The 17,994-nt window shown below is 55.1% G+C and overlaps 8 protein-coding genes across 8 annotated transcripts; 5 read left to right on the plus strand and 3 right to left on the minus strand.

Annotated features, from left to right (window-relative positions):
- Positions 1-6: 6 nt before the first annotated feature.
- CTAM01_01993 (uncharacterized protein) lies at positions 7-189 on the minus strand (the record flags this gene model as incomplete). Its single annotated transcript, XM_060518033.1, has 1 exon — positions 7-189. One exon carries the CDS (start codon positions 187-189, stop codon positions 7-9), a length of 183 nt encoding a protein of 60 aa, XP_060387567.1.
- Positions 190-548: 359 nt separating this feature from the next.
- CTAM01_01994 (uncharacterized protein) lies at positions 549-1,686 on the minus strand (the record flags this gene model as incomplete). The annotated part of the gene is made up of 4 exons (XM_060518034.1): positions 549-723; positions 1,048-1,150; positions 1,217-1,363; positions 1,620-1,686. 4 exons carry the CDS (start codon positions 1,684-1,686, stop codon positions 549-551), a joined length of 492 nt encoding a protein of 163 aa, XP_060387568.1.
- A 1,367-nt stretch (positions 1,687-3,053) lies between these two features.
- On the minus strand, positions 3,054-3,756 carry CTAM01_01995 (uncharacterized protein; the record flags this gene model as incomplete). The annotated part of the gene is made up of 3 exons (XM_060518035.1): positions 3,054-3,291; positions 3,467-3,706; positions 3,740-3,756. 3 exons carry the CDS (start codon positions 3,754-3,756, stop codon positions 3,054-3,056), a joined length of 495 nt encoding a protein of 164 aa, XP_060387569.1.
- Positions 3,757-6,860: 3,104 nt separating this feature from the next.
- On the plus strand, positions 6,861-7,058 carry CTAM01_01996 (uncharacterized protein; the record flags this gene model as incomplete). The annotated part of the gene is made up of 1 exon (XM_060518036.1): positions 6,861-7,058. The coding sequence occupies one exon, from the start codon at positions 6,861-6,863 to the stop codon at positions 7,056-7,058; it is 198 nt and encodes a 65-aa protein (XP_060387570.1).
- Positions 7,059-7,745: 687 nt separating this feature from the next.
- Positions 7,746-8,559, plus strand: CTAM01_01997 (uncharacterized protein; the record flags this gene model as incomplete). The annotated part of the gene is made up of 2 exons (XM_060518037.1): positions 7,746-8,117; positions 8,254-8,559. Coding segments are annotated over 2 exons (678 nt in total), but the record flags the coding sequence as incomplete, so codon positions are not given.
- A 286-nt stretch (positions 8,560-8,845) lies between these two features.
- CTAM01_01998 (3'5'-cyclic nucleotide phosphodiesterase) lies at positions 8,846-11,683 on the plus strand (the record flags this gene model as incomplete). The annotated part of the gene is made up of 4 exons (XM_060518038.1): positions 8,846-9,020; positions 9,096-9,905; positions 9,963-10,558; positions 10,616-11,683. 4 exons carry the CDS (start codon positions 8,846-8,848, stop codon positions 11,681-11,683), a joined length of 2,649 nt encoding a protein of 882 aa, XP_060387572.1.
- Positions 11,684-14,071: 2,388 nt separating this feature from the next.
- On the plus strand, positions 14,072-15,777 carry CTAM01_01999 (serine carboxypeptidase; the record flags this gene model as incomplete). Its single annotated transcript, XM_060518039.1, has 2 exons — positions 14,072-14,552; positions 14,621-15,777. 2 exons carry the CDS (start codon positions 14,072-14,074, stop codon positions 15,775-15,777), a joined length of 1,638 nt encoding a protein of 545 aa, XP_060387573.1.
- Positions 15,778-16,422: 645 nt separating this feature from the next.
- Positions 16,423-17,403, plus strand: CTAM01_02000 (uncharacterized protein; the record flags this gene model as incomplete). The annotated part of the gene is made up of 1 exon (XM_060518040.1): positions 16,423-17,403. The coding sequence occupies one exon, from the start codon at positions 16,423-16,425 to the stop codon at positions 17,401-17,403; it is 981 nt and encodes a 326-aa protein (XP_060387574.1).
- Positions 17,404-17,994: the final 591 nt, after the last annotated feature.

Here is a 17,994-nt window from a genome sequence, read left to right on the forward strand (position 1 = left end):
CACTACCTAAAGTATGTTGTCAATCATATCACATTTCGCACCTGTCCACTCGAGGAATTTCCTTTGATGGCCACGCGACCAGCTGTGAATACCGAGGCATGCGAGGGTGTGGGATAACGGGGATTTTGACCAGCCCGCCTGGGGAGGAAGCAAGCATTCTGAATGGGTGATTTCTATCAAAATTAGCATGGGTGATGGCGATATCTGCCTGCCCTATCAGTAGTATGTAGCGAATGGTGATCAGCGTGCAGGAACAAGGCGCGCACGTTCTCAGGATGGTGCGATGCGCCGAAGTCATGTCCAGTAAGGGGCGGGGGGGCAGAAGGGATCCGGTGCTGGGTGAGAAGCTAGCCCCGAAGCTCATAGTCGTGAGTACCGACCTGGTCAATTTGGAGAGTACCATCAAGCATCGGGCGAGACGACCATTCACAGAAGAGAAGTGTAAGACGGAGGTTTGGTTTGATCACGAGTCGTCCAAGTGAGGCTCTTAATCAGGTCTTTTGCCACTATTGCAAGAAAGGCAAGGTAGTTAGGATGCCTGGCTCTCGTTACGTCCTCCTTCTCCTCGGTATCGTGGACGGTGACTGTGAGAGGTGCGGGAGATGGACGACAGCATTTCGGCCGGCAGAAGATGGCTTTCGGAGGGCGCGGGCGCAGGCGCAGATCTGCGGGCGCGGCATTGAGGCCGACCCAGTCTCGGAAGTGAAATCTACGGCCGGGCATCTGCGTAGGCGGGGAACCGGTGTCATGTCAATTTGTTGGCAACTCATGTAAGTCATTGATTTAGGAGTCTCATGACTCTGCACAATCGTAGGACCGGCAGGCAGTACAGCTTGTGCCTCTAGTGTCTACAGTAGAATCAAAAGAAAAACTATCGAGAAGCATTCGAAGTCGAAACGGCGATGGGTTACTTTAGGCCCCCAAAAGCCGAAGTAAGGCAATCTAGGGATAACATGTCGGGTGGTCGGATTGACACCGTTGTATCCCTACTAAGGTAGAGAGAGTGAGGGGGTTGCAAGGGGATGAATGCAACCACTTCCTTTCTCTATAGAGTATAGACTGCTCTGTCTTCCACAGACGTACCAACCACGTCGGCGGGCGATGAGTCGGAGGGGTTGGGAGATCCCATCTTTGGGGGCGGGTTGAGTTTCTATTGGTAAGTGGGCAAGAGCTGAGATGAACCATGGTTGCAGGGGTGATACGACTGAAGTTGCACGTGGTGGCTGGAAAAAGGTGAAAGGAACCAGCCCGCCTTGCTCGCGGACGATCAGGAGGCTATTCGCCCCAGACAGCGAGATTCCTTCCACGGCGAACCATCGTAGGAGCCCAAGAGCTTTGACCGAGGAGCTGAAGCCATCCCCCACTATGGACAAATCCCCGGAGGACTCGGCGGCTTGCTGCTTGCACACTCAAGCAGCCAGTAGCATGGATTTGCCAAGGGTGCAGAATATAGGTGAAATGATCTGGATAGATGGACAACAGAATAGCTCATAGTGTGCGTAAATATCACTGGCTTGACCTCAAGGCCAGGGAGACGGATAAGAGAGAGAAGCTATAACTCTATAGGAAGGTCGACGAGATGCACAGGCATCGCGTGCAAGCCAAGGAACAAGACTCACCGAGCGCAGCGGTGTCGGTCAAGATTCTGCCGTCAAAGATGGGAAGAACCCAAATGCATCGGCCCATCGTTTTCATATTCGGTATCGTTTTCAACCCCTCTGTTTTGGTCGCAAACGGTACAGTCCCTTCCCACTCTACCATCATAAGAAGAGTTGGGTATGGCCAAATGGGCCCATCTGGCTTTGTGCGTCGTGGGTGGCAGGCTTAGAAGCGAAACGTGACACGTTGGCTTCGAACGAAGCATACGCAGTAGTGTCTCCCATCAGTCCTCTCTGCAAAAGCAGACCTCGGATACCGGAGTTTCGCCGACGTGCAGGTAAGAAGGGGAACTTCGGTCATCCCCCGGAAACTATCAGCGAGGCAGTAACCCCGTCACGGCCATGTCTGTGGGAACGATTGCAGTAGCCCATTGCGAGGTTGAGTGGTGATGGGAATCCTTCCCTCTTGATTGGAAGTTGGGACAAATGTGACCAAGTGTTTCTGGCCCAACCATGAAAGGAAAGCGAGAGGACAGCGCTCTACTCTGTACAGCATGTACCCAGTTGTGGGAACATCAAATCTCGGCGGTGCAGGCTCTGAGGAAGAGGGCCTCGACTGACTACACTACTGCAGATAGCTGCGGGTTTGCAGCCGCAGTTGCACGGAATGTCCTTGCAGTCTGGTACTCGTCCGCGGACGTGCGAGATAAGCGGTAGATTCCCTGCCGTCTGATTACCGCGTCGAGCCACTTCGCATCATGTTGAACGTTCTTCTTGAGTCAATATGTTGCTGATGTTGAGCCAGGCAACGGCGCTCGTCACGAAGAAACAACCTGAGAATGCGCGTAGGCTTTGTCGACTCCTGCTGGTGTATTGGATGAGGTGTGTGTGTGAAAAGTGGGATGGGTTGAACGCTCAGCCAGCCACGACGAGCTCTGGCAGGGCGGGACAGGGTAAACTCGGGCGTACGACAGGCCAGGGACCAGTCAGGTATGCGGAGTCCACAGGGAAACAAAAACGATAGTCGTATGGATGCGGGTACAGAGTGAGGCTTCTTTTTGTTCTTTCTCCGTCTCTCCATTACTTCTGGAAGACACGAAGAAGGAATGGATCATGGATCATCGGCGATATTGCGACATGTGGGTAACAATCTGCGATCAGGGCAAGCACAGGCACAGGCCTACAGGCCTTGTTTGCCATGATTGCTATGTGCTGAGAGGAGTGGGCAACATGTGGATTCCTTGCGTGGCAGGCTGGACCCAGCTCGCACGAGGAGAGGATCGGCAGTGCGAGTCGTGAGCTTCTCAAGAACGACCCTTTTGGCCAGGGAGATGGATGGGCATCTTCCTACAGATACCCGCCGGTACCAAGGATGAGATCTCGCGAGAAGAGTTGACCAGGGCGTAACGGCGACAAACACAATGAACGGCTGATTGAGCGGTGCGCATTGGGCAACTACACGTAGAGAGGGTTTGAGTGTGTACAGATGTCATGGCGATCTTTGGTTGCAGAGTTGAAGCGAAAGCCGAAGTAGTTGTGGCGGACAGAACGCAGCGCATGCAGCGTCAGTAATGACGGCGACTTGAGACGAGAGCGTCTACCTTGAAGGCACAGGTGGGTACTTGAGAGGGGTACGACGGAATAGAGTGCGACAATCGACCAAAGACGGAGGGAACTGGGCAAGCTAGCTGGCCTAGAGGGCAATATGTGTTAGAAGTGTTCGGATGCGGTGGTTAGGAACGAGATGGCATGGAAGACAAGATACCTACTACTGCGCTGTATAGCAGGGAGTTGGAATTCTCAAATTTGCAACCTGGGAGACCACAAAATGCCATGTGCGTGGAGCACTGGAAGCCCAAGTTACCGACCTGGTGGGCTGAAATGTGGTATCGAATCCTGCTTTCGCTTCCCTGGCCAGAGGTTCCGCATTCCATTCAGGTTGATTGGGGGATGCAGCGGAAAAGCCCCAAGATGGTTCAGGACGGTTCTTTGGGGCTTTTTGCACAGTGGCAGACTCATACAGGGTCCAACCAGGGGGCGTTGGAGGTCGGATGTCGTGGGATATCGCATGCAGCGCTCCGTATCCGTAGCTACCTTGAGTTAGGTATCTACATAGTAGGTAAAAGATAGACAGCGCTTACGAATGACCGACGTGCATTTGGACGCTGGAGTTCTGGACCAGACCTTTCGGCTCCCTCTGAGAAATTCCATCTGCGTGCTTGGTGCTTGCTTGCCTGTATGCTCTGAAGTTTGACAGTGACACCCGCACGGCGACCGCACGGAGGGGAAGGAGGACGACTCAATGCTTGCTCATTCTCGTGCGTTCCCAGCAGTCGGGCTGGGTGCGTATGTGCGTACCTGGGCCATGCCACCCGTCTGCCTGGTTGCTGAGTTGAGGGTTGGGGAATTGAGGTTAAGGGTTGAGTCATATAAGGTAGGTAGGTAGGTATCTTCACTCCCGTCTCCTGCATCTGTTGTACAAGGTGGGAATGGAAGCCACAACCCGGATTGCGAGACTTTTGGGTTCGTCACCTTGAGAACCTTCCGATGATCGACCTTAGTCACCGAGGTAGGTAGGTGGCTTGCCTGTGCACCTGCCCGAGGTGCGTCGAAAAATTGCTATGCGATCGTGGCTGTTGAAGTCTCGTCTCGAGAGTCGAGGAACGCGTCTCAGAACGGCAGGCACGCCTCGCAGCTCGCAGGCGGGTTCAAAATGGAAGCAGCCACCAAGGCGTCATCCAGCAGATGGTTGCGCCAGTCAGAGACGGCGGCGGGCGGGAAGGTGGGTGCCGGTGTGCCACGGCGCAGACGCTCAGGTGCTTCTTTCCACCCCTCGTGCCCTTCCCTTCTTGCCTACCTTACCCGGGTGCTTCTTACCTGACTTTGGGGGGAGAAGGGTGGGAGCCTGAGGTAGTACCGGCGACTTGGAGAGGTACCGCGATACCTCGACCTGGAGAGGCACCTTGCCTTACATGGATTTCCTGCCTGAGGCACAGAACATAGCAGAGAGGTGGTCGACGGGATTGGTCAAGGTACCGGGGTACGGATGCGCTACCTTCCACCTTCCACCTTCCACGGACGCCGACCCCCTCCCCCTGCCCTTGCTTTTGACGTGCTTCTCCCCTGCAAACCCTGTTCCCAGTGGTTCCAGTCGCCATCCCCGGTGCGCCCCTCGACTGCATGGCAAAGTGGCTCCGAAGAAGGCTTCGTGGGCTTCCACACTTTCGATCGATGTTCGAGAAGGCGGCCAGAAGAGTGGACGCAGGACCCTGTCCCTTTCCCCCGCCGCTGGCCCCTTGCCTGCTCGTCGTTGCCCTGCTGGCCCCCCTCACACACATGAGATAAGCACCACCAGCCCGAAAACTGCAGCGGCCGATCAGTGATGCATTGCCTCGCACTACAATCTCACCAACTACGTCGACCTTACCTTGGCCAATCCATTCACCCATCCATTTCATATTATCCCTCCATCAATAAATCAGATGAGTCCATCACCACCAGTCGCTCCTCCAATGTTAAAAAGCCGACACGCTCATAGCTTTCTGGAGTGAACACAGGGTGAGAGTTTGACGACCATCGGCACCTACCCACAGGAATGGATGCGCAGGTTGGTCAGCCACTGCGGGACAAGGTACCCTTCTGCAAGTATATTCTCCCCCCCTCCGTCATCGTCCCATGCCTGCCAGGGGCTTGGGCTTGTCTGAATCCAGATCTGACATTCTGATTCCGACGGGCACTGACATTCTGAGTCCGACAAAGTATTCCCTCCGCCTTGCCTTGCACCCTAGGCCCTGACCTGAGCCTACTCTACGCTGCTACAACCTACGGACACTACTAGCACTTGATTTCCGGCCGGCCAGCTGCCTACCAGGCTATTCAGCACGAGCGCTAGCCGTCCGGCACCTTCGCTCTGTGCGTCTCAGCGCGGGATGCCTATCAGATAACTCGGTCGAATAGGTCTCTAATTGTCCGCTTTGTCCTTGGCCCGCATTCATCGTATTTTCACTCACGCTCCGTGCTTTCGATCTGTTTTTGTTGTCGACTTTTGGTCCGAGTCGAATTGCGTTGATATTTAGTACCTGCGCAAGACAACTCCATGCTCGGCACGGCGATACATGCTTTGCAGAATACAGTCAACACGAACAAGGGTCGGATCTAGAGCTGCCCGTCTTGGCATGCCGTTGTTTGTGACGAATCTTGGGCCGGAGGGAATGCTTCTGTTGCATCTGCGCCAGATTCTTAAGCGAGAAGAGAAGGGCAGAGACAGAACCGTCACCAGAGAGACTTGTTCCCAATAAGCGCCCCTTTCTTGACTCCAAGCTAAGGTAAGGTATCTGTGGTCTGAAGCATGTCGCTTGGAAGCCCAGCCGTGCCCTGGCTCATCTGGCGTTGCAGTCACATTCAACACTCCTGTCTCGAGGCCGCAGTGAACCTAGGCTCTTTCCTTCTTTTCTCACTCACGAAACTAGGATCGGAATTGAAAACCAGCACGGAATTATGGAATGTTTGGTCCGAGCTGAGCTATTTGGGCTGGAGATGTCTCTGTCTTCACCTCTCCTACTCCGGCGTTACTGGGTCAATCACCTACTGGAGTTTCGACTGGACATATTTCCTTCTCTTTCCATTCTTTCTGTCCCTATTCTGGGAGAAAGAGCAACAAGCAGATGCCTGGGTTGTCATATGGGTTACCGGCATGCTTTTTTGGCGCTTTTCTCTGCTCCCATCCACTCCTCCCAAGTTCGCAGCGCCGAGCAATCCTTGGCTCTGGAAGACAGGCGCATCTTACGCTAAAGTAGAAGAGGCCACGCCAGACCTGATTCGAAGTGACCTCGTCCTCTGAGTGTAGGCAAGTAAGGTACAGTGTAAGATGTCCGTACCTTGTGGGGAGAAAAGACTCGGGCTTCCATTCCTTCCGTCATCATGGAAGGCTACAGGTATATGGTGCACTCCACATACGAAGCATACCAACTTGCACCATACACCTCACCGGATTCACACCTTACACACACCTCCGAGTCCCAGTTGCCTGTCATTGGATTGCTTACAACCGCCACCATCTACTCTTTCTGCTCCTATGTCAATCTGAGCCGCATTCGCAATTTCCTCACCTGTTTCTCGCGTCGTTTCTTTTGGCTAGTCCGTTTGCTTCTCCAGAAAAATCTCACAGACACTGGACCGGAGCGCTACATTTCCTTGACATGATATCTCATGTTCCTTGGTACGTCTGCGTGGCCCGGTAGATAGACTGCCGGCAAAGAGAAGATGACGAAAAAAGAGCTCCCATTCTTCAGAAACTGGACTAGAGAAATAAAAAAGACGCCAACACCACAAACACTCTTAGTGCCGAGGACTCAGTCGCCTCCCCCACCTCACTTACTCATTCGATCAAACTTTACGTCGCCACTTCAGGGCACAAGAAGAAAAGACTCTGTCTGTGGTGAGTGCATGTTACCATGCTAGCCCGGAGTCAAGTTACACTCCTCTAGCTTTTCCATAGTTTTGAGAGCTTCGAGTTCTGTTTCTTGTTCTCTCCCGCCTTGCTTTGTTGGGCAAAGTATGTAATACTTGCGATCCCGTTCTGTCACCGGAATCTGGGGACCTAGGGTATGTTACCTTAGGTAGGGTGGTGGGAGGGCATGCACGGCCTACACTCTGTAGTCGGTACAGTGACCTCCCAATTCATGGTAAACTTGGGTCTCGTGAGTTGGTCTCTCAGGTGCCTTGCCGTTGCTGAGAGATGGCAGTTATTACAATGGTGACTGTGAGGTATGCACTGAGGTGAGGTGGAAGGGGAGAGGCACAGTGGGAAGCAAGGTGCCTTGTACTCGATAACGTACATTACTTTACCTGGCCTTCTCGATCTCGGCAGTCTTTTTTTCCCGTCTTTTTTTTTTTCTTTCTTTCGCAAGCAGCAATTTTTAGGGCCAACTTGGGAGTAGGTACGCTCTCATCCACTGGAAGTACGGAGTACCTGCTGCGTGGTGCGTACGCCCATGGTGCCCTTTTCTGCCCACCTACCCACCCAACCCATACACCCTCCACACCTCACATGCACACCACACATTCCCAGTGCCTGCTGCTGCTGCTGCTGCTGCTTGCTACCTATTGTGTGCTTCTACTGTTGGTGCTGGTGCTACGTACTTACTTACCTTGCTCGAGGCTGCTTGCCGCAACCTGCACCGCACCCGCACCCGCACCCGCAACTGCAACTGCAACCACCTCTCAGGGCAGAGCCTGGGGCTGTCTCTCTCGTCTCTCCCGTTGTCTCTCCTCCCGTCCCCGTCTGGGCTGTCTGTCTCCCACTCACTCGAGGCCCTCTTTCGCACCCGGTACATCCACCCACCCCCCCTTGCGTTGCTTAACAATTTCGTACTCGACCCGGTCCATTGTACTTTCGTACTCTCCTCCCAGTCCCAGTCCTCCAAGGACCCAAACTCCAATCCTCCCCGTCCCAGCTGGCCGCCCAGTCGCCCTCTTTCCTTTCTTCCCACTTCACGCCCGTTCGTCCCAGCCCTTGTTGTACGTAGCCTACCCTTCATGATATCACGTACACTTGTCGTCGCTTCCCTCTTGTGCTCCGCTTCTCTGTCGCCCAATTCTGCAATCTTTCCCTCCTCTCATTCTCCTCCTATGCCAGACTGACCAGGAAAAAAAGACTTTGCTCGTTATCAACAGCGCCAGCATACCGAAGCCTCCACCCTTCGTCTCGAGTACATGCGAACTTTCCGCGCGACGGTACCCGCAACTGCGAAACGACAAATCCCCCCTCTCTCGATCGCCCCTACTCACACAAAAACCCAAAAGGATCCGTACACGCCTCGACTTTAGGAACAAACATCACGTCCATGATCTCGGCCAATCCGATTTCGTGCGACTACCATCGATGCCAATCCTGGTGACCGTCGGAACCACCGCGCTACCGCTGCTTCCTCGCCCGCACTTGGTGAAGTACCATTCATGAGATTCCTGGTCGACACCCCGATCACATCTTGCCTTCCAATCTCGACGACTTTATCACGAAACCTGCTTCATTGAATCATTCGTTGCGCATTGCCCATCTACCTGGACACCGAAGGCGTTGCGCCACCGTGCTGCTTCTCGACAGGACTGGGTCGCCGTCCTCGATTTGTCCCGCTGCGAAAGCTCAAGAATTGCAAGTTTGATCAATCGCATCGTTACGCTCGTAGATCTTCTTTGCCCTTGTGGCCAGAGCGCTCCGGTCGCGAGACTGGTTGCTCCCTAAAGCCATGATGGACAATGCCACTTGCCATGTCGTCTACGTGAACCGCCAGGTTCGCCAGGACAGGCTTATCCGACCTAATACGCAAAATGATCAGCCACTAGACGCTGCCGACTCCGTCGTGCAGGAGGATGATGATATTCAGAAGGATGCAGATCTGCTACTGGACACTTTTGGAGAAGGTAGGCTCAGACTGAATATCATACACTCGTGGCATCGTGTACTAATTATATGTTCAGTTTATCTTTGTTCCACAGGCTCGGCCTGCATATCTACCCTCTTCCAGCTTTCGGACGAGTCTATGATGGACCTTACGCCAACTCTGGTTCTAATTGATGTGCCCCACGACGAACGGCTACCCAGAATCCGGTCTCGGTCTAGATCACCATCGCCGCACTCCCGCCCGACTACCGCTGACATCAACATTCACACTCCCGAGGAGGATGTCTACGGCCTCAAATTGCTGCAAAGGATCATGACCGAGTCGCATCTGCGCAGCTTATCAAAGCTGATCGTGCCGATACCCATTGTGAGCTTTTCGCCTACCGAGTATGGTAGCGCAACGATTCCGGCTAGCGACGATGCGAAACCCAAGTCTTCGGCGTCAGTGGACCGACGCCTGATCATTCGGTGCCTAGACCTAGGAGCCGTGGACGTCATCATCAGCCCTTTACACCTCAAATGCATCACGAGTCTCGAGATCCATGCTTATCGGGCGCATAAGGATGCGGCCCGTGAACAGCAGGAAATGCTCGAAGTACGGCGCGGCAGAAAACGGTCATGGGTTGGGGTGAACGAGGAGAAACCGTTTTCCTACCTCAGGGAAGCCATGGTATCCGGTCTCATGAGGGGCATCTGTCGGTCAGGCGCGGATTCTGACGACGATCGGATCTCCAACGTTAGCATTGCCGTTTCCACCGATCGCCAAGCTGCTGTCGCTGCCGCCGTTGGTCAGTGGCACTTTTGCGCGCACAGTTTCACAGATGACGAGCTCCTTGTTGCGGCCATGGTGATGTTCAAGCATGCCTTGACAATGCCCGAGTTGGATCGCTGGCGGATACCGACAGGTGAGTACATTGCGCCTACATAAGCCATGCGCGGACGGCTGCTGACGATTTGACTAGACCAACTCATAAGCTTTCTGGTCGCTTGCCGGGCTGCATACAACAATTTTGTCCCTTATCATAACTTCCGCCATGTTGTTGATGTTCTACAGGCTACTTTTCACTTCCTGGTTCGTGTTGGTATTCTTGCGCCATATCCCGCCGATCCCTTGGTGGATCAAGATCCACCGCAGAGCTCCCCAATGGCAAAGCTGCTCCATCCGTTTGACGGCTTGACGCTTTTGATTACGGCAATCGGACATGATGTAGGCCACCCAGGTGTCAACAACGGATTTTTGGTCACTCTCAATGCCCCTCTGGCACAGTTGTACAATGATAGATCTGTGCTCGAGTCGTTCCATTGCGCCGCCTACTCACAGATCCTTCGGCGATATTGGCCAAGCGCTTTCGAAGATACCAAGATGCGGCACCTTATGATCAGCTCCATCCTTGCCACGGACATGGGCCTGCACTTTGATTACATGAAAAGGCTTGGAGATACCCAGGACAAACTGGACGTCGACAACACAACTGATGGTTGGAATGGTCGTATGCAAGAGGAGCAAAAGGCTCTCGTATGCTCACTTCTCATCAAGTGTGCAGACATCAGCAACGTGGTCAGTAGTTCACAATTTCTCGTGTTCAAGTTCGACTACTAACCCAACGGCTTATAGGCAAGGAAGCACGAGACCGCACTGAAGTGGATGTACATTCTTTCGGACGAGTTCTCTCGGCAAGCTTCCATGGAGAGTGAGCTAGAAATTACGTCGTCTCTCCTGTCGCCTCCGAAGAAGGACTTGATCTCACTGTCTAAGGCCCAGCTGAGCTTCATGAACCTATTCGCCATCCCTCTTTTCCAGGGAGTGGCGGACATATTGCCAGCAATGAAATACACAGTTGACGAGCTCGAAATCAATAAAGGTCTTTTCGAGCAACGGATCAGGAAAGAGCAGGCGAAGGAGGATCCTATCCGCAAGAGACTTTTGCGCAACGACGGCGCCTTCTCCCCACGAACTATGAGTTTGGCCGGCGGCCCTGAAGGAAGCAGAGACTCCATGACCCCGCGGGTGACGACGCCTCTGACCGAGCTTACCATGCCGCCCCCGCTGCTTGACGACTTGAAGCAGGAAGATGATGGGCTGTCCCAGGAGCCAGCGGGCTCGGAGCACACGACAGCGCTCATCACTGATATGCCGGAGCCGGAGGACCCTAAGGAGGTGAACGGCATCGTGACGTCTTTTGATTCCGTGGCGGACTTTGCAGCAAGCGATCCATTCCACTGCAGGGACAGGGCTAGTAGTTCGCCGGACAATCATCACGGCCATAACGGCAAGCAGCGGTGCAGCGAGACGACGGACGGCAGCACTACGGGCCCGTACACTGGGGACTGGGCCTCACAGGCAACGAGTGCCACCACCGGCAAGATGCCTCTGTCGCCGAGCACTCAAGGCACTAGCATTGTCAGCAGAGAGTCGACGGAGCAGCTTCCAGGCGTACCCACGATCTCGGAGCCAAAGCCATTCGCCGAAGTCAAGCCCGAGTCTACGTTCCTGGATCACGACGCCAACGGACCTCACTACGACGCCAACGGCTCTCACTTGTCGAACGGGTCTTTGGGCAAAACAGAAGGCGGCAAGGTTGTGAAGAAGAAATCTAGTAGATTCCGCATGAATGCCTTCCAGTTCTTTCGGCGGAACCGAGCGTCGAGCCCGTCCATGTCAGCGGCCGACGCAGCTACCTGATAAACCAGGGATTTTGAGCGAGACGAGCCGATTCTGGCATCTACATTCGAATGGTGCGGCACAGGCACAGGAAAGCTACGACTGTGGTGGCTCACGCAGATTTCCCAGCGATCGATATACCCGAGCCACCACAGAGTTGTTAATCTAATCGCGATCCGAGATGACAGGAGCAGCGCCACAGTCGAACAAAAGAATTGTAAAGCACAGTATACGGAACTCGCAAGTTATGTACAGTATTGGGGATGGAGTTAATGCGTATTGGGTGTTTGAGTGCTTCGCCTACATTGGCGGCGATAACGAGGGGAATACGGCCGCGCAAGTCATGAGCTGGATGGCAAAGCCTACGACATTGCTCTTCCGGGGTCTCGACCGCCTGCTCATGAGCAGGCCGGGTGGGAGGCGGCGTTCTGGGCAAGTCGGCAGGTTGTGACGATTTCAGCTTTGGGACAGTCAACAAACGGTCTGATATTGGGCAACAATGGCGGCAATGCCATATTTTGGTCTGGCTAGTGGGCGTGCTATCGGACCATGGAATGGATGGAAGGAGTACGTATGTGAAGGCATACGGCTAGACATAGCCGACAGCCCACAGTAGATGATAGCAAATTCTAACAAGTTCACTATGATGGCGAATCGACCCTACCGGTGCATGCCGAGATGTCAGGAAAGGGGACGTTGCCAGTGCCGCGATTGCTACGACTCGTTTCTAGACAGAGTCTGGTGGATATGAGGATGAATGTCGAAGTACATTCGTGAAGTTGAATCCTGACGGTAAAGTACCTAGGTCTGCGTTGAGACCCTTTCAGTCGATCGGGCGAAACGGCATGGCATTGGTGGATGGATGGGTGGGTATCTGGACGGCCGAAGAGGTTCTCGCACATATCAAGGAAGGATCCACCTACATGAAGTCATGTCTTGGCCGCGACGAAGGATGGCTTACTGGACTGACACAAACTACGAACATAGTGAGGCACGTATTCAGAGGAAGGAAGACGAATGGCCTAAAGGCTAGTACTCAGAAGTGGGCGAGTATAGCGCCCGTAAGCAGCACACAAGACATTTGGCAAGCGAAATTCAGTTGCAGTTCGCTGGCGATTGACTGAAGCCGCGCCGGCAGCATTGAGAAACAGTTCCAACGCACTGAAAAGTAATGGGTTGTGGCAGGCGTGGGTAGCGGCGGCTGAATGAGGCAAAATTGCGAAAGGTCTAGTACGAACACCATCTTCCTTCTTTCAAAGTTCCTCGATACACCGACAACACCGCCAGCTCGAAGATGGACTTGTTACTGGGGCGTCCGGTCTTGCAGTTTGCGTTTGGAGCGTTAATGGTGGATTTCGCTGAACGTGAGATCCCTCCCGTTTGGTTTGGAATGGCTACCTTAAGCCGGGCGAATGGGATGGTGGCATCAGCTTATCAGCGAGGAAGAATTATGGAACCTCCGCAGCAAAAGGTCCCAGGTCCAGGCACAGGTTCCTGGCCGTGGGATTGTGAGGTGGTGCCTGAGGTGATTGCCAAGCGGTACGGCGGTACCTGACATGACGCAGACGAAGCAGGGCTGGCGAAGAGCGAGGAACGGCGAGGAAACGTACCGGCTTATCAGATTGCTGTGCATCGATGAGTGAGAGTCTGTTAGCAGATCTGCAACAGGCAGGTTCCCTTCTCTAGCGTCCGAGGCGCGGGGATCAGGTGGACAGTGTTTCCCGACTATCGTTTGGCCAACCCTTGAGGAGCTCACGAGCCAGTCGTTTCTCTGCATTGTGAGCTGGAGCTCCCCACAGCAACCTGTGCATTGAGGGTGGTCCACGCGGTTTGTGTAGGTATCCGTATCCGTAGAGCTGTTGCTTGAGTTGTGTCGTTGCCATTGCTGTTGCGAGCCTGCGACAGCGGTAGCGCGACCCAGCTCGGCCAACGCACCCCAGCCCCGATGGCAGCAGCAGTGACAAGCTGTGCACCTCTGCTCTCTGGGTCCCCCCCCCCCCCCCCCCCCCCCCCCCCCCCCCCCCCCCCCCCCGCCCCCCCCCCCCCCCCCCCCCCCCCCCCCCCCCCCCCCCGCCCCCCCCCCCCCCCACCGCCCCCCCCCCCCCCCCCCCCCCCCCCCCGGCCCCCCCCCCCCCCCCACCCCCAAGCACCCAGAGTATGCGGCAGAGCACCCAGCCAACCCGCCCGCCTCCGTCATGTTTCATTTATTACGTCCGCGAGCTTCCTGCCTGTCGCCTGTCACACTTCCTCCGAGCTCCCTCTTCCTCTCATTCTCTTTCAACCTCCCATCTACAACCTCCTCTCCCTCCGCCATCTCTACTTTCTTCCCCTTCCCATAGTCATCTCATTTCATCTTATCTGATTTCGATTCCATCGTCAGTGCTCCATCAATCGAGTTGACTGCCCATCATGAGGTTCTCAACCTCCGCCCTCGTCCTCGGCGCGGCCTCCACCGCCCTCGCCTTGGACCAGCAGGTCCTTGGCGGCCAGGACAGCCCTTTTGACTCCATTAAGACCACCGGCGAGAACTGGCTCTCGGCTTTCGAGGACAAGTTCGGCAAGATGACCTCCGAGGCCAAGGCCGTTTGGGACGAGATCACCCTCCTCGCTCCCGAGGCCGTCGAGTCCTTCAAGAAGACCGCCCAGGCCACCAAGCCCAAGCCTCACCACCGCAAGTCCGATAAGAAGTGGGACCACGTTGTCAAGGGCGCCGATGTCCAAGGCATGTGGGTTGAGAAGGATGGCGAGAAGCACCGCAAGATTGGCGGTGACCTCAAGAACTTCGCCCTTCGCGCCAAGAAGGTCGACCCCTCCGCTCTCGGCGTCGACAAGGTCAAGCAGTACAGCGGATACCTCGATGATGAGGAGAACGACAAGCATCTCTTCTACTGTAAGCCAGCCCGCTCGATACATTGTATTGTAAATGTCCGTTTGGAGCCGTTTCTAACCTTATCGCAGGGTTCTTCGAGTCTCGCAATGACCCCAAGAACGACCCCGTCGTCCTTTGGCTCAACGGTGGCCCTGGCTGCTCTTCCCTGACTGGTCTCTTCATGGAGCTCGGCCCCGCTTCCATCGACAAGAAGCTCAAGATTGTCAACAACGAGTGGTCGTGGAACAACAACGCCTCCGTCATCTTCCTTGACCAGCCCGTCAACGTCGGCTACTCCTACTCTGGTTCCTCCGTCTCCAACACGGTCGCTGCCGGCAAGGACGTCTACGCTCTTATGTCCCTCTTCTTCCACCAGTTCCCCGAGTACGCCAAGCAGGACTTCCACATTGCTGGCGAGTCGTACGCCGGCCACTACATCCCCGTCTTCGCCTCTGAAATCCTCTCCCACGAGGACCGCAACATCAACCTCAAGAGTGTCCTGATCGGCAACGGTCTCACCGACGGCTGGACCCAGTACGGATACTACCGCCCCATGGCTTGCGGTGAGGGTGGCTACAAGGCTGTTCTCGACGAGGGCGAGTGCCAGGCCATGGACAACGCTCTCCCCCGTTGCCAAAGCCTGATCAAGAACTGCTACGACTCTGGCAGCGTCTGGTCTTGCGTTCCCGCCAGCATCTACTGCAACAACGCCCTCATCGGCCCCTACCAGCGCACCGGCCAGAACGTCTACGATATCCGTGGCAAGTGCGAGGACAGCAGCAACCTCTGCTACTCTGCCCTTGGCTGGATCAGTGAGTACCTCAACCAGGATGAGGTCAAGGAGGCCCTCGGTGCTGAGGTCGACAGCTACGACAGCTGCAACTTTGACATCAACCGCAACTTCCTCTTCGCCGGTGACTGGTTCCAACCCTTCCACCGCATCGTTCCTGGCCTCCTCGAGAAGATCCCCGTTCTCATCTACGCTGGCGATGCTGACTACATCTGCAACTGGCTCGGCAACCGTGCCTGGACCGAGGCTCTTGAGTGGCCTGGCCAGAAGAGCTTCAACAAGGCCGAGGTCAAGGGTCTTACCGTTGGTAAGGGTGAGGAGTACGGAAAGGTCAAGTCCAGCGGCAACTTCACCTTCATGCAGTTGTACGGCGCCGGACACATGGTCCCCATGGACCAGCCCGAGGCCTCGTCGGACTTCTTCAACCGCTGGCTTGGCGGTGAGTGGGTTGCATAAATGCACTCACGGTAATGAGCAATGTACGAAACGAAGATTGAATAGCGTATGGAATGCTGTTGTAGCAGTGAACGCTCGAATTGGTTCGTAGTACAACACTGGGCATATTGGAGTTTGTCAATACGGGAGGACCCAGTCGTCCGGTTAACCGATAGCGCCAGTTTAAGCCCGGCGCAATAGAATCTAGTTATGCTGTTAGAATATGACTCTTTTTTCCGTAAACTTTCAAGGTATCCTGTTCTGATGGTGCTGTTTGAACGGTTCCGTCTCTACCAACCATGTTGTCCTGCAGCTGTAACGGAGATGAGTCGAAATGACAGTATTAGTCACCGGCGCCTTCTGTGCCTTAGCTGCAGAATTCCTGGCTCGGTATCCGCTAAAACAACGTCAGACCAGCCCAGCACCTGCCGTAAACATATTTCACCACCTGCTGCCCCTCCTCGCAGCTGCACCACATCAATACTTTACCCCGCCAAAACTTTTCTGGCCGACGGCTGCCTCCAACCTCACCGAACAACAACGAACCCAAGTAACTATCTCTCTCGTCGTCGCAAACAACCACATACGGTCGCGAAGGACCATCCTACACACGATTCTCCATACTTCAAAGACTTATCGAAAAGCGACCACTCCACAACCGCCACAATGTCGCGGATGATCAACCAACCCTCGAACCAGATCAAGCTGACCAACGTGTCCATGGTCCGCCTGAAGAAGGGCAAGAAGCGCTTCGAGATTGCGTGCTACAAGAACAAGGTCATGGAGTGGCGGTCTGGCATCGAAACGGACCTCGACAACGTGCTGCAGATCCCCAACGTGTTCCTCAACGTCTCCAAGGGCCAGACGGCGCCCAAAGAAGACCTGGAAAAGGCGTTTGGCAAGGGCAAGAGCACGGACGATATCGTGCTGGAGATATTGAAGAAGGGGGAGATGCAGGTGGGCGGGAAGGAGAGGGCGGAGCAGACGGAACGGGTGCATAACGAGGTGATTGGGATCGTGGCGAGTCGGCTGGTGGATCCGAGGACGAAGAGGGTGTATACGACGGGCATGATTGAGAAGGCGCTCGATATGCTGAGCTCTGCGGCACACGGGGATGGAGACGATGCGCCTGGTAAGAAGGGCGCTGCTGGCGGCGGATCCAAGACAGCGAGCGGCGCGGGGACGCCGGCGGGCGGGGAGGAGGGCGAGGCGAAGCCCCGCGAGAAGGGGTTCCACTGGACGGGCGTGACGACGACCAAGTCGGCCAAGTCGCAGGCTCTCGAGGCGATGAAGGCGCTCATTGCGGCGCAGCCTATCCCCGTGCAGAGGGCGCGGATGAGGCTGCGCGTGACGTGCGCGACGAGCGTGCTGAAGCAGGCTGTCAAGGAGAAGCCTGCTGCTGGTGGCAAGAAGGGAGGCGACGACGCCGACGGAGACGAACCGAAGCAGAAGCCCGGCACGGTCAAGGATCGGATTCTGGGGTTCGTGGAGCAGGTTGAGAGCCAGGACGTGCTGGGGAGCGAGTGGGAGGTTGTCGGGTTCGTGGAGCCTGGCGCGTTCAAGGGATTGGGAGATTTCATCGCGGGTGAGACGAAGGGGATGGGTAGGGTTGAGGTTTTGGATATGGCTGTTATTCATGAGGATTAAAAAAAAAAAAAAAAAAGGCTGGACGGGCCGATGTGGTTGGTGTTCTTGTCGATATACCCCCTTTCTAGACCGAGAAGGGTTTTCGTAGATTCATGATGAAAAGTAGATTTCACGACATGATTAAATATCATCGGCCGTGCCCCGAGTGAGCTTACCTGACAGAGTGAGGTTGTTCATTCACCAACGCCATACATACATACCTAGCTAGCTAGCTAGACATGGGGAATCCCAGCCGGCTCGGCAAAGGTAATAGACAAAAAGCCGAAAAGAAAGCCGGCTCGAACTCGCGGCCTCTCGATCTTGAAGCCCCGGTAGGCAGGCAGGTAGGGCGGGAGGTACCTCGAGGGACCCCCTGCATCAGTAGTATCCATCTTGGGAGATGCATCACCCCGTCACCAAGATTACTAGTCACGAAGATGCACACAAAAAGGGAAGCTGCCCGCCATGGCGTCACATCTGGTACTGCTCACCACTCAAGGCTGCCCATCTATGCACTCTAAGGGTAGAGTGGTAAAGGCACAATCATACCGTTCGGCCGTCGTCGACAACGGGCGATGCTTCCTTGGAGGTCGGGAGGACTTTTGGTCAGGT

This window comes from Colletotrichum tamarilloi (genome assembly GCF_030869305.1).
Source record: "Colletotrichum tamarilloi strain Tom-12 chromosome Unknown Scaffold_4.1, whole genome shotgun sequence".
Lineage (NCBI taxonomy): Eukaryota > Fungi > Ascomycota > Sordariomycetes > Glomerellales > Glomerellaceae > Colletotrichum > Colletotrichum tamarilloi.